We start from the raw sequence: 13,586 nt of genomic DNA, 5'->3' as shown, positions 1-13,586 counted from the left end.
TATAGTTTATAATTTCCATTTCCTATTATAAGGGGATAGTTGGATCTAAGCAGAGATACCTATACAAGAATTCTAATGGGAAACGGGACAGGGCTAATCATTTGCCCAGAAAAGCCCCAAGAAAGATGATACAAATAAAGAACACTGAACATTGGATGCAATTCTCACCTCACCCATTCAGGTCTTACTGATTGCTTTCTTGTTTGGAATCTAGTAACTCCCCCACAGTAATACTTATCCACAGAAAAAGAAGTGCACAGAATAATTATCTAGCAAAGAATGAGCAAGGATCCTGTGATGCTCACCTGTAAAGTCTAAGCTTCACTGTGTCTTCATCAAGAATTGGGCACCCGTTGTGAATATACTTTACTTCATTGGGAAGGAAATGGCAGTCAAAGACCTAGTTCACATGAAGAAATGATAAATATCTATGAGAAAATTGGTACAAGAGTTAATTTTTCCAGCAGTGAGTGGAGTACTGCTTGGAGAAATTATGGTTTATTAACATCTTATTTTGTTTGTGTGTGTGTGTGTGTGTTTTAATCACCACCACCTATACCTGCCCCCATGCCCACTCATCATTCTACTTATACAGTTGTGTCTTCTTTTGAGAATATCTAAATTATGAAAATCAGATCAAGTAGTTTGAGCAGATAAATTAAGAAGTGGTTATCTCTCTAAATAATTATCTTTTTATAGTCTACAGTGCATTTGAAATATGGTTCCATAAATCAAAATGATATTTACCCCCACTCCTCAGGAGTTCATAGTTCATAGCAATTGGGTAAGGGAGGTCTACATGTGTATGCATGAAAAGGCACGCATTACCCAACCTGTGAATATACTGGATGAGTTCTGTATATATATTTTTCTTCTCCTTTTATTTCCTCCTTTCCAAATAGCATTTTTATATTAAAAAAAAACAAAGGTACTAACTATGGACACTAGTGTGGTTCATCAGAGCCAAACCTGACCCACAGTTGTTTCTCATCTACTTTTGAGAGACTGTTTTTATTCTTTATGTAATAACGGAAATGGTTGGTAAGACAAATAGCAACCTAAAGGCAATTACTTCTATTCAAATACAATTATAATTAACTGGATCACCTCATTCAGAACTGGGAACTCTAGTTTTTAAAAGATGTATTTTCTCTTCCACCTATACTGTGACCCTCATTCTGCCCACTCTGACTTGGTAGAGTTCTAAGAAATACAGCAGGTCCTCGGATAATGTTGTTTCTTTCAACGTCATTTTGTTATAACGTTGATGAGATGCAGTAGGACCTTAACTCTTGTTTATATCAATTAGCCTATGGTAAAATTGGTTTTGTTACACGTCGTTTAGTTTAAAGTTGCAGAACTTATTGATGATGTTAAGTGAGGACTTACTGTTCCCTTGAGGTATTCGCACATCATCACTGTTGAGTTCACAATGTTTAGCCTGTACCTCGTTATAGCTTCAAACATTTACAGACAACATAATCCTCTCTGAGAAGACTTTACCACTAATACAAATGATCTTTTCCCACAGACATCATTGGTTCCTCTTTTTAATTTACAACAAAGAAGGAATAAAGGAAAGACCTTTCCCATATCATTGACAAATAGTCAGGGTAATAAAGAGACAATCTGTTTTGTTAAAAGAAACATCTGTTTTATGTTTCGTAATATGTTTTCCTTTTATAAAAGGCGACAACCATAATTGTCCATAAATTTACTAACTAAAACAAAAAAGAGCTAAATCCTTTTCTAATTACTGTCGAGCTTTGTTTTTTTCCACTTCAACTGCTTTTCAATTACAATTTATAATTAAATTGTCACACATTCCTAACTCATTACTCACTTTAATGACAGTAAACTGGTTCAAACTAGAGATGTTTTCTTACTGCTGTACTTCTTACTCAAAAGAGCAAGCTCAGCACCAAACCTGGGTGTTTTTCTACCTGAGACATTTTTTGCTTTGGGACAGGTGTGAGAAGTGCTGTGTGTGAGGAAGTCTTGCCCTAAAACATGAAAAAAACACACACAGCCATCGACCTTATCTAATTGACTATATCAGGAGGGTTGTCTAAACAGAAGATACTGGTGTTTACCAATTGAAATCCCTTTCCAAATATCCAATAGGAAAATGAACCTGTTGGTCCTAAGACAAACTTCAGTAATGAAATGAAAACACTAATTGAACAGATGTTAAACAAAACATTTCCTGTGCAAATCAAATAAAACTGTTCATTACCCAGCAGGGTGTTGTTAATACAGTCATCTTGCTAGAAATGGGTTCACATAAGCCTTGCTTTCAACATCCTACTAAGATCTATTAAAGAATAATGTGGAGGCTGTGTGTGTGTGTGTGTGTGTGTGTGTGTGTGTGTGTGCTTGGCTTTGCTTCATTTCAAAAACTCCCTAAGAAATAAATCCCTGGAGCGAGTTAAATCAACCTGGATTAAAAACAAGCACACTTTTTTTAAAAATAAACTTTCCTTGGCAATCTTGTCTTTTGTTAAAATTATAATAAAAATAGGAAGATGACCTGGAAGTTTGAGAAACAAAGCCTTCTGGATATCTAGATTTCTTTATGGTACAAAGTTCTAATATTTGACCCAAAAAAGGTGATGAAACTTCACATTTTAATGGATTCCCTTCTAATAGGATAAATTTTAGAAGGTGTAAATCACACATCTACTTTCTATGATATAAATCTATTTGAGATGTCAAATTTGCCTCTGGAAATACAGACGCTGAACACTCAGGACTTGTTTGTTGTTTTGTTTTGTTTTTTTGTGTGTTATCTTTTTAATGAGCACAGCATCCTAAGGGATCATATGGGGAAGTCTTGGCTCACTCCCTTTCCCAGCAGTCAGGGCTTTCCTAAGTCAGCCAGGCACGTTGTTTCTGATCCAAATTGTGTTTCTATATGGAATTTTGCCTTAAAACCAGGGAAAGTTTGAGATGAAGATAACTTGGAGATCTATTACAACCCTTCATCCTTGTGACCAAATAGCTTTTCTTTGCCTAGTTTTAGTCACTTAGATCCCTTTTTGCTCTCCAGTGCCTCACAGCCAGCCAAATGGTGAGGACCACGGAAACATCATTGAAAATATACAATAGAGACAATTCCATTACTCTCAGAAAAAGTGCTATATATATTTAAAAGTGACAGGCTCTTTGGGATGGGAAGAAGATACCCCTCATAGGCTGACTTAAGTAACAGCACCTCCTCCCCACAGTGCTTTCTAAGGAGAGAGAATCTGGTGAAGAACAGGGCTTTTGTTTTGCTCAGCGGGGGATGCATGCTTGGGGCCAGAGCTTACTACTGCTAGACCAAAGGTTGCCCCAGCATGCTACTAGGAGGAATTTTTCTTCTCTTCTTCCCCCACAAAATATTCATCCTCACTTTGAAATAAATGTTAGATGTTTTTAAAATATATTGATTGGAAGGGGTATCAAATTATTAGTTCATCAGTCTTTATAAAGCACTTACACATATCCATCCAGGGACCTCAGTCCCCAAGGATTAGGATCCTATCTTACTGCTCCCAAAACTCCAAGGGTGTTTTTGTATGACCACTGTCCCTGTAGTTGGGTCTCCATTGCTTGCAGCTGAGCTTATTTATGTCACCTGCCCATCTGGGTCTCACCTTTCTCCTTGAGTGATAGGTGTCAATCAAACACATTTTCAGAGTGCAGGTGTATTGAGAAAAGGTGAGAAGATACTGCAATTATCAAACACTTAGGGACCTGGGGCCATTACTGTATGCTAGCATTTTTTAGACGCCCACCTGAAGCTCTTTAACTGATAAAAGCAAAGCTTGTGGGAAACTGGAGGGAAATATCTGTTTGCCATCACATCAGGAATACTCCCAACATGAGAGCCCTCCACAGAATTCTGATGTGCTTCAGAACTGGACCATAACTTTAAGTGTCATAAATAAACTGTCTAGAGATGTCAATTTGAGCCACCATCTATCTAAGTCTCTATAGTCCACCTCTACAACTTCCATTACCACTTTTGAACTTTATGGAAGGAATATGTTCTTTACTCAAATGAAGAAGAAAATTAATGTTCACAGTTCAGTAAATGGAAATGGTATATTTTTCTAGAAGCCAAATTAAGGAATATGTTCTTTACTCAAATGAAGAAGAAAATTACTCAGTTCAGCAAATGGAAATGGTATATTTTTTCCAGAAGCAGCAGCCACATGTTGAATATTCTCAAAATTGTTTACATTGGGAGGATAATGAAGCCACAGTAGAAACAAGTAATAAAACCGGAAGCAATATTTCTATTGTGTATGCAAGTAAACTCCAACTTTCAGCAAATACAATGTATAATCATATAGATTTTTAAACCCAATGAATTAGAAGGCAATTATTCACCCTAGAAAAGGATTGGGCATAAAATTCCCTTAAATGACAAGATCTCCTAGGTTTTGAGTAAAGAAAAAAATTTTATGCAGACATTTTTGAAGAACAGAGAATATTTAAAAAGAATTATCTTCACCTCTTTCCCACATCTCTTCCCTTACTCAAGGGAATAGTCAAGTGATGGTAACAAAGGAAAATGCCTCCTGTTTTACTTTGCTGTTCTGCGGCCACAGGTGTGTCCTAAAAATGCCTTGAAATCCTGATACCTTATCCACAGGTGCCCTGACGAGCAATGGGTGAGATCATTTGGAGCAGGGATAACCCATAAAGACTGACCATATCTCACCACACGAGAGACTGCCTACTCCAACTCTTGGAAAGGCTGTCTCTGTTTTGTGTTCTCCCCCCACACAGACTCTCACACACTCACATTCATACACACTACTGAAGAGAAAATCTCGGGCATGACCTACCTGTGGAGTGAGTTCTCCAACCCTCTGGGTTATTGGCTCATTCATCACAACTTCCACTTTGCAAGCGTCTTTCTCTTTGGGGACGGCAAACTTCAGGTCATCTCCTGACAGGAAGGCAGAGCTGCCCTTCATCACTCTGACCCCACGGTTCACGCTGACAAAGGTGGGGCTGGCCCAGCCCAGGAGCAGCAGCAGCAGGGCGGTCAGCCCAGCCCAGCTCACGGAGCTCATGCCGACAGGGCCAGCTCGCTTCCGCCCACCGGTGAAATCCCTTCAACAAAGGAGGGCTTCTGTGCTTCTTCCGGGGATGTCAGCTCATAGTCCAAGGGGCAGGGCAAGGGGTCCCGACAAAGTGCCCCAAGTTCTTAACATGCTTCTTTCATTGCAAACTCAGACAAGGAGGCCTTTCAGGCAATCCCAACGCTTTTAATAAAACTCGCTGATCACTCCTGACAACGCTGGCAAGATTAATGTGCTTTTCTAATCCTGCAAATGGGAATAGGGGTTGGAGGAAAGGAAGAGCGAGACCAAAAGGTTTGTGTGGCTATTCAAAAGATCCTGACCAACAAAGCAATCTTTCAACCAGCCTATCATTTTAGTTAAATTAAAAACAAATAAACTGGCTTGACCTCCAGGTCCATCTGAAAGGCAACGCAGTCATTTCATTACACTGCTTGTAACTCCTGCTTCCGGACTCAACCTGCCCCAGTTGAGATGTCAGCTGTGTGGTCCAACAGGAGCCAGCCAGCCAGCTGCCCAAGGGCAGCGTGTGGTCCCCTGTGTTCAGAGAGAGTTGTTGAACTCTTTGCTTTCACTTCCTCATTTGTTAAATGAGGATTATAAACTAACATGTGGAAGAGAACTGATAGCATTATTTGTACACTGTTTGAAAACATGATTAAATCTCAAAAATAAAATAGATCCTTAAATCTGAGGTATGATTAGGTGAACTGAGGATAGTTTATTATGCCCATAGACAAGCTTTACATTTAAATGACTGCAATAAATTTCTGTGCATAATCAATGGATACTAAAATAAATTTTGACAAAAAGAAAATCCTCTATTATTTACATCTAATACATTAAAGGAAGACTCATGCTCTTGTCACTGCTTGAACCCTTTCACTTTTGAGGTACTGCATGGCATGTGTCACCTGACACCTGAGGGGTGTACACTTTAAAGCAGCCTGGTTTTGATGGTGTCAATCCCAAAATAAAACAGTTCACACACTCCCACTGACCACATTGCACACACTCAGGCTGAATGAATTACATTGGCTTATTTGGGCAAGAATGTAAATTTGGGTGTTGAACTTTCACAACAAAATCAAATCTTGTTTTCATTCACACTTGGCATCTCAGAGAGAAGAGAGGCAGCAGGGTAGGTAGGTGTCTCCCAAAACTGAGAGATAAGGGTGAAATTTGCATAATGAGACTTAAACAAATTAAGTCAACATGTAAAGGATTCAAGGACTCTATACTCTTATGCATTCCTCTTATCTCATTCTTCTCTCACTTCTTTACTGCTTCTTCATAGACTCCCCAACTTTTTAATATTGAGGAACCTGTAGCCCAGTCCTTTGGATCTGTTTTTTGTCTATCCTCACTCCTTAGTGATCTCATTCCTTGGCTTTAACTACCATTAACCCCAAATTTATATCTCTAACCTCCTCTCTGAAATCTAGATTTGCACATGAAACTGTCTATTTGACATTTTTGTGTGGGTGTGCAACAGGCAACTCATATTTTATGTAGTCAAATTTGTGCTCTGGGTCTTCCCTCCCTCAGTCTTCCCTTTCTAAGTTAATGGCAACTCCATCTTTTCAGTTGTTCTCCTTTTTATCTCACACTTTAATCCAAATAGACCAAAACACACACACACACACACACACACACACACACACACACAAAACAAAACAAAACAAAACAAAAAACACCCATGTTTGTTCACTGTGATGGACAAACCTTAAGGTGACCTTCAATAATTCCAGCCTCCTAGTATCCAGAATTTCTCTCTCCTTGAGTGGCAGCGGAACAAATGACCTTTCCAACCAACAGAATAAGGCAAAGGTGATGGGGTGTCATTCCCATGATTCTATTACATCACATATGACTCTGCTAGCAGACAGCAGCTAGGAGCTCTCCTACTGAACTTGAAGAAGCAAGCCCCCATAAGTTCCATTGTCACAAGGAAATGAGTTCTGCCAACAACCCGAATGAGTTTGGGAGAAGATCCTTCCTAAACCAAGTCTCCAGATAAGAATGGAGCCCAGTCAGCACCGTGATTGCAACCTGATGTTGACCTGAAGTAGATACCCCAGGTAAGCTATGAGTGGACTCCCTTGCTTTTCTTCATGGGGAAATCATATATTCTAAGTATACCTGTCCAAGCCAATAAAAGAGTGTGAAAATATGTCCTAAAAAGTAGAAAACCACCCTGCTTCCAGTTAGTTCTTATAAAAATTCAAAATGGCTTATTTAACCAAACTTTCTTTCTTGGTAAGTTTCTTGAATGGAAGAAAATAATTTAGCGAGAACTCATATTTATTCCTTAACTAGAGGCCTGGTGCACAAAATTCATGTACTGGGGGGTGGGGGGTGGGGTGAGGTCCCCCAGCCTGGCCTGTGCCTTCTCACAGTGCGGAGCCCCGCAATCGATAGCCCTAAAGTGGTAGGCCCTGCCCACCCATCTGGGGCTCCTCAATGAATTGCCCCAAAGAGGTAGGCCAGAGCCGGGGTCCCACTTCCTCACTGCATAGAGCCACGGGACCCCCAGGCCTCACCGCGCAGAGCCGCCGGAACCCACCTCCGCGCCATCACGCAGCGTCAAGTCCCCGCCCACCTGTGCGTGCCCGCTGTGCACACAGCCTCCTGGTGATGGATTATGACGGTGTGAGGGCATCATGGCGTGAGGGCGTGATGACTATTTACATATTAGCTCTTTATTATACAGCATTACACATTTAGCTTAACCATGGGAGCATGCATTCTCTGTGTTGACATGATCATGATACCCTGTCACTTACCTGAGGTAATCTGTGCACAAGAAAAAAATGGATCACATCTGTATTTCCAGGCTGTCTTTGCCAATGGAAATTTGTGATGGTCAGTGTTAATGATGGGCCCTGGTGAGATTCATATTTACTGCTGCTCCTCTTTGCAATTTGCAATGGTAGCTACACAACACAGGGAAGCACCTTCCTCCTCCTGTGCCCAGCACAGACATCACAGTCATAGCGCTTTGTTTACTTGCTTTGCTGTTTGCAGGATGGACACTCATGTAGCCAGATACTCTTCTCCTTAGAACTCCAGGTAGTTATTACCAATCAAGTGAAGATGCCAATGAAATTACCTCAGGGGAATTACTTCCTGACTCACAGACTTAGATCTTACAAGTACCCTAAAGTCTTTAAGAAAGAAAAGCAACAGCCCCAGCTGGTGCTCAATGGTTAGAGCATCAGCCCTTGGACTAAAGAGTTGAGGGTTTGATTGCAGGCTCAATCCCGACCCTGGGCATGTGCGGGACGCAACCAATTAATGTGTCTCTCTCACGTCGATGTTTTTATCTGTCTCCCTCCCTCCTTTCCACTCTCTCTAAAAATCAGTGGAAAAAAATATCCTTGGGTGAGGATTAACCAAAAAAAAGAAAGAAAATAAACAGAGAAGTGTCATTTTAAATGAAAAATACCCAATTCAAGATTCAACCCATTTCCATCTACCCAATCATAGAGAGATTTTTATATCCTTGACTAGAATGGTGAAGAAAGAGAAGGTTTTCTGATTCCTACTCCACATTAAAATCTTTTAAATGCCAGTCATTATGGACTTAGAAGCCATCTTGGAATTTTTATGATGGATTTTTAAAATCATCATAATTTTCACTCAAACTAATTATCCAAAGTAATTCATTTAATTCAAATGTAAAAGTCTCAATCATAAACTAGTAACTGAATAAAATTATCTGTAGGACAATTGAGTTGAATCCAAATCATAAGTGACATAAATTGACTCACCTGGGATCAAGAATCTAGAAATCAGGAGAACAGCATCCACAGAAAACAACTAGCACTTAGAGAAAGTGGTTCTCTTTTTTGTGTTTGAGTTGAGGACATTAGGATTTAGACTTTACCAAGGACTTCAGAACCACTGCTTCCTCTGACTTTACCTCACCCTGACAGAAGAAGCCTAGTTGCTCCTTGTTTCAGGCAACAAAGAGTAGTTAAATTCTAAGACTTGCCCAAGGTCATAGCCAGAAGCAGTAGAGTCTGGGAAGAAAGAAACAGGGCTCTGCATCTTGAGGATTTCGTCCTCTATCCTGACATCCTCATTCCGTTCCCTCCAACAGAGCGGTTGAGCCATACTACACACACACACACACACACACACACACACACACACACACACACAAAAGAACTGCTGGGAAGACAGACAAGAATGCTCACAACTCCTTATGGAGCTTTAGTTGTTCAAGGACCCCACAAGGGTAGAAAATCATAGGCAATCTTGCCCAGCACAGGATTTCCAGGGTGAATGCTCTCAGATGGGGAGAATAGAATCATGAAGATGAAATAGCTTGTGACTTCTACGATATTTTTCTTTAACAAATAACATTTAGTATCCTCCTTTTCTCATTTTTTTTTTTGGTTACTAGTACTTTTTACTTACTATGTACAGGCACTGGGCTATATTCTTTATATTCAGGTTTTCATTTATTTCTCACAACAAACCTACAAAGTAATTTCTATTATTCTTATTTTATAGATAAATGACTTAAAGAAGTGACATATTAATCACATAAAAACTAACATTTATTAAGTGCTTACTATGGGCTAGGCATTGTTCAGAGTACTGTACATATATTATATTAATTCCTACAATGGTTTTAGGAGGTGGATTGCAATTTTAAAGATTTGAAAAAAATGACGTGCAAAGAAGTAACATGCCACCATTTTGCCTAATCTCAGGACCAGTGCACTGAACCACTCAATTGTACTGCTTCTCATTACAACAAAATCATATGCCCTTTGCAATTGCTTCACTAACCCTTGGGTCATTTTCTTACAGTATGTAAATCCTTAACAACTTCCTTTATGGATCCAGATAACAACTGATGACTATTAAAGTTTCACTGGAGGCAATGTTCTCTCAAGGAAGTAGCTGTTACTCTGAGAGCATATAATTAAGGCAGGTACTCTGTCTACCAGCATCTTAGTGTCCCAATTCCTCACACTACAAGCACAGTTTAAAGTCCTCAAGGCAAACAGACTTCAAAATTCCAGTCTTCTGTTTATAACATTCTGTTACTTCCACTTTGCAAATTTTTTTCTAAAATGTAACCTAAATCACAGAATGTATGGTTTAGGAGAAACTTTAGAATTCAACTACCTTTCATTTTATTTATCGATTTATTTGTGTTTCCTAAAAATAACTTCCACTTACGTGTATAAAAGAAATGCATACTCATTAACTAAAGAATAAAAATATAGAAACATAAAGCATTTCCAAACACTCAAAGTGAACACTCTTAGGTTTTCATATGTATATATGGATTTTGAACTTAATTAGAACCATATTTTAAAGAGTTACATAGCGTACTTTTATCTATATATATAAAAGCCTAAGTGACCATTCAACCATTCAACTGGTTGGTATGACACGCACTGACCACCAGGGGGCAGACACTCAACACACAGGCATAAACATGGAACAGACTGGTGAATCTCAGAGGGAAGCGGGGAAAGGGTGGGAAGAAATTAACCAAAGATCTTATATGCATACTAGAGGCCCAGTGCATGGATTCGTGCACTGGTGGGGTCCCTTGGCCTGGCCTGTGGGGATCAGGCTGAAACCAGCTCTCCGACATCCCCCAAGGAGTCCTGGATTGTGAGAGGGCACAGGCTAGGCCTAGGGGCCTCTGGTGTTTAAATAATTTTCTAGGTCCAAGATGGAGCCCAGCATGGCATGTCAGCAAACCAAAACTTAGATAACTTTCCTGTCCCTTTAAATGCTCCTCTTGAAACCAAGTATATTTAGTTAGTCAATCCCCAAATGCCAAGCCAATTCTGGGCCTTCTAACCCCATATATGTTTTTTTTTGTTTGTTTTTTCTTTGTTCTTTTTTTTTTATCTTATAAAAAAGGTTCTTGCCTTTTACCCCATTTTGCAGTTCTCCAAAAGTAGACTGTCCATTTCATGACGTTTTGTGGGTTTTTAAAAAAATTTTTTATTGATTTCAGAGAGGAAGGGAAAGAGAGAAGAGAGATAGAAAAATCAATGATGAGAGAGAATCATTGATCAGCTGCCTCCTGCACGCCCATACTGGGGATTGACCCCGCAACCCAGGCATGGGCCCTGACTGGGAATTGAACCCTGACCTCCTAGTTCATAGGTTGATGTTCAACCACTGAGCAATTCCACTGGACTGAAGTGTTAAATAAAGTCTGTTTGTGTCACCTAAATTGTCTTCTTTAATCATTTCTAACACCAAGATTATGTAACTACCTGGAAACCAAGCCTGGATTGGAAATTTAGTTCTGACATCCAGACAGTGCAACCTCTACTATCCCATGCAGTTCACTTAAATCATAGATGCTCAGTCCAGAAATATTGCTTCCAGTGCTTCCTTCCCAGGTCTCAGGAAGAGCTGATAGAAGAACTGAACTATGGAGAGAAAGCCCTCCTCCTGGCTATGCCATGGAAACCCAGGTTGCAAAGGTGGACTTCTGATACCGCACGAGCTCATTCGAAGGTTTCCTTTCTTAGATTTTTTCTTTTTTTTTTTTTAATATATTTTATTGATTTTTCACAGAGAGGAAGGGAGAGGAATAGAGAATTAGAAACATTGATGAGAGAGAAACATCAATCAGCTGCCTCCTGCACACCCCCTACTGGGGATGTGCCTGCAACCAAGGTACATGCCCTTGACCGGAATTGAACCTGGGACCCTTGAGCCCACAGGCTGATGCTCTATCCACTGAACCAAACCGGTTAGGGCCTTTCTTAGATTTTTCAACAGTTGAACATCTACCCTGCTGATACAGGCCACCTATTACAAATAGTGTTTTAAAATGGACATTTTGTAGATGTTCTAAGTTTTCTACAAAAAAAAAGTCTTCTATATCCAAATACATTTGAAGCACAGAATGCTAAAATCTCCTTTTAAAGACTCACAAGGAATATGAGAATATTAAAGGCTCTAAAAAAAAAAACTGTTAAGCCCAAAGTTTGCAAACTTATAGAAAACCTAAGATATATATCATTCAAGAGACACAAGGTTAGAGAATTAAAATTATTAAAATATAGGATGGCCACATGGTATCTACACAATTTCTGGTCATACCTGATAAAAGATATACTTAATGAATTTACATCAGAAAACTAAATTCCAGGCCATTCTTTGAAAACCAGACATCTGGCCTTTCTCTACTGAGACCTTTTACTAAAACTACCTTCAAAGGTGGAAAAAAATGGATTGCAGAGGGAAAGGTTTAGTGCCCTCAACTTACAGTTCTGTTTTTAATGACTAGTAGAGTTCCTTAAATCATCAAAGGCATTTCCTTGAAGATTAGGAAGTGGCCATAATTTACATTCATTTTGCTTTAGGCCAGAGAGTTGAATCATACAAATTTTCATAGCATCTTGCTTTAATTGACTAACTTAAACAGAATGAAAAGCACACATTCATAGTTGACTACACCTGCTCTTCACCTGGGACTAACCACGTGTCTGTACCCAAACTCATACCTAGAACCTTCCCAACCACAGTCACCCTGATTAAAATTGGTTTTCCTTTTCTTGACTGAATTCTGCATCTTCTAATTCGCAATGAAATACCAAATTGTCCTAAAGTGAAATTCTGTTTAAATTCATGTTAAATCGGGTTCAGGGATTCATCTTCTGAGAACAATTCCATTTTTAGAAGACAACCTGGTTCTCTGTTTGCATATGACAAATTCATTTTTTCACTCAGTGTACAAACAATTGTTGAGTACCCACTTTGTGATAAGGGCTATACTCTGTGCTAGGATTACAAAAACAAAAATAATTCTTGCTCTTAGAGAGTTTACAGTGTGATACAGAAAGACAGACATATAAACTAACCATCCAAAAAGGGTTTAAGAGCTATAATGGCGGAATGCATTGTGTGCTATAGGAATAAGTAGAGGGCAGCATTTGACTCAGGCTGGGCCTGGGGAAGGCCTCCTAGAAGGGGAGAGAGTTAACATGAAAGAATAAATAGGGTTTAGGAAGGTAAAAGGGGGCATGTTTGAAGATGGAAAGAATAGAGCATAGTCAAAGAGTCAATGCAAAGATGTTATATCAGAGGCAGGGTTTTGTGTGAAAGAGTAGAGACACTGGATACATAAAAATTAACTAAGATATAACCCCTATCTTTGAAAGATTGAGGTCTTGTGGGAGATTTATAATCAAGTACTTTACAATACAAAATGGTATTGCTGCGATAACATATGAGCAAAATGCTTTGAATTCATCAAACTCATCAGTACACACTTAAAGAACTGTTAAGGATGAGATATCTCCCTGTGAAAAGGATCGCTCGGTGTGACCTCAGAAAACTACCCAGCATTGCTCCTTGAGCGATGATAACCTTGACCATCTTACTTGCATGCCATAGCTAATGATAAAATTCACACTCACAGAGGCCTAGTGTAGAAAAGAGACCAACCATCACAAATATTCTTGTAAAAGATATGCTGTCATGAAAATGCTTTTGATACCTTTAGAAACA

The 13,586-nt window shown here is 39.3% G+C and overlaps 1 protein-coding gene across 1 annotated transcript in view; it reads right to left on the bottom strand.

Annotated features, from left to right (window-relative positions):
- The window catches only part of FREM1 (FRAS1 related extracellular matrix 1), a 155,645-nt gene that overhangs the window by 127,134 nt on the left and 14,925 nt on the right, over window positions 1-13,586 (bottom strand). The window contains exons 2-3 of the mRNA XM_005869602.2: window positions 4,839-5,324; window positions 306-400 (exon numbers count right to left, since the gene is read on the bottom strand). Of these exons, the coding sequence (XP_005869664.1) occupies window positions 306-400; window positions 4,839-5,069 (326 nt within the window). The 5' untranslated portion in view covers window positions 5,070-5,324. The remainder of the gene's footprint in view (window positions 1-305; window positions 401-4,838; window positions 5,325-13,586) is intronic.

The sequence above is a fragment of the Myotis brandtii genome, unplaced genomic scaffold (genome assembly GCF_000412655.1).
Source record: "Myotis brandtii unplaced genomic scaffold, ASM41265v1 scaffold30, whole genome shotgun sequence".
In the NCBI taxonomy this organism is placed as follows: domain Eukaryota; kingdom Metazoa; phylum Chordata; class Mammalia; order Chiroptera; family Vespertilionidae; genus Myotis; species Myotis brandtii.
This window is presented reverse-complemented; position numbering and strand designations above follow the sequence as displayed.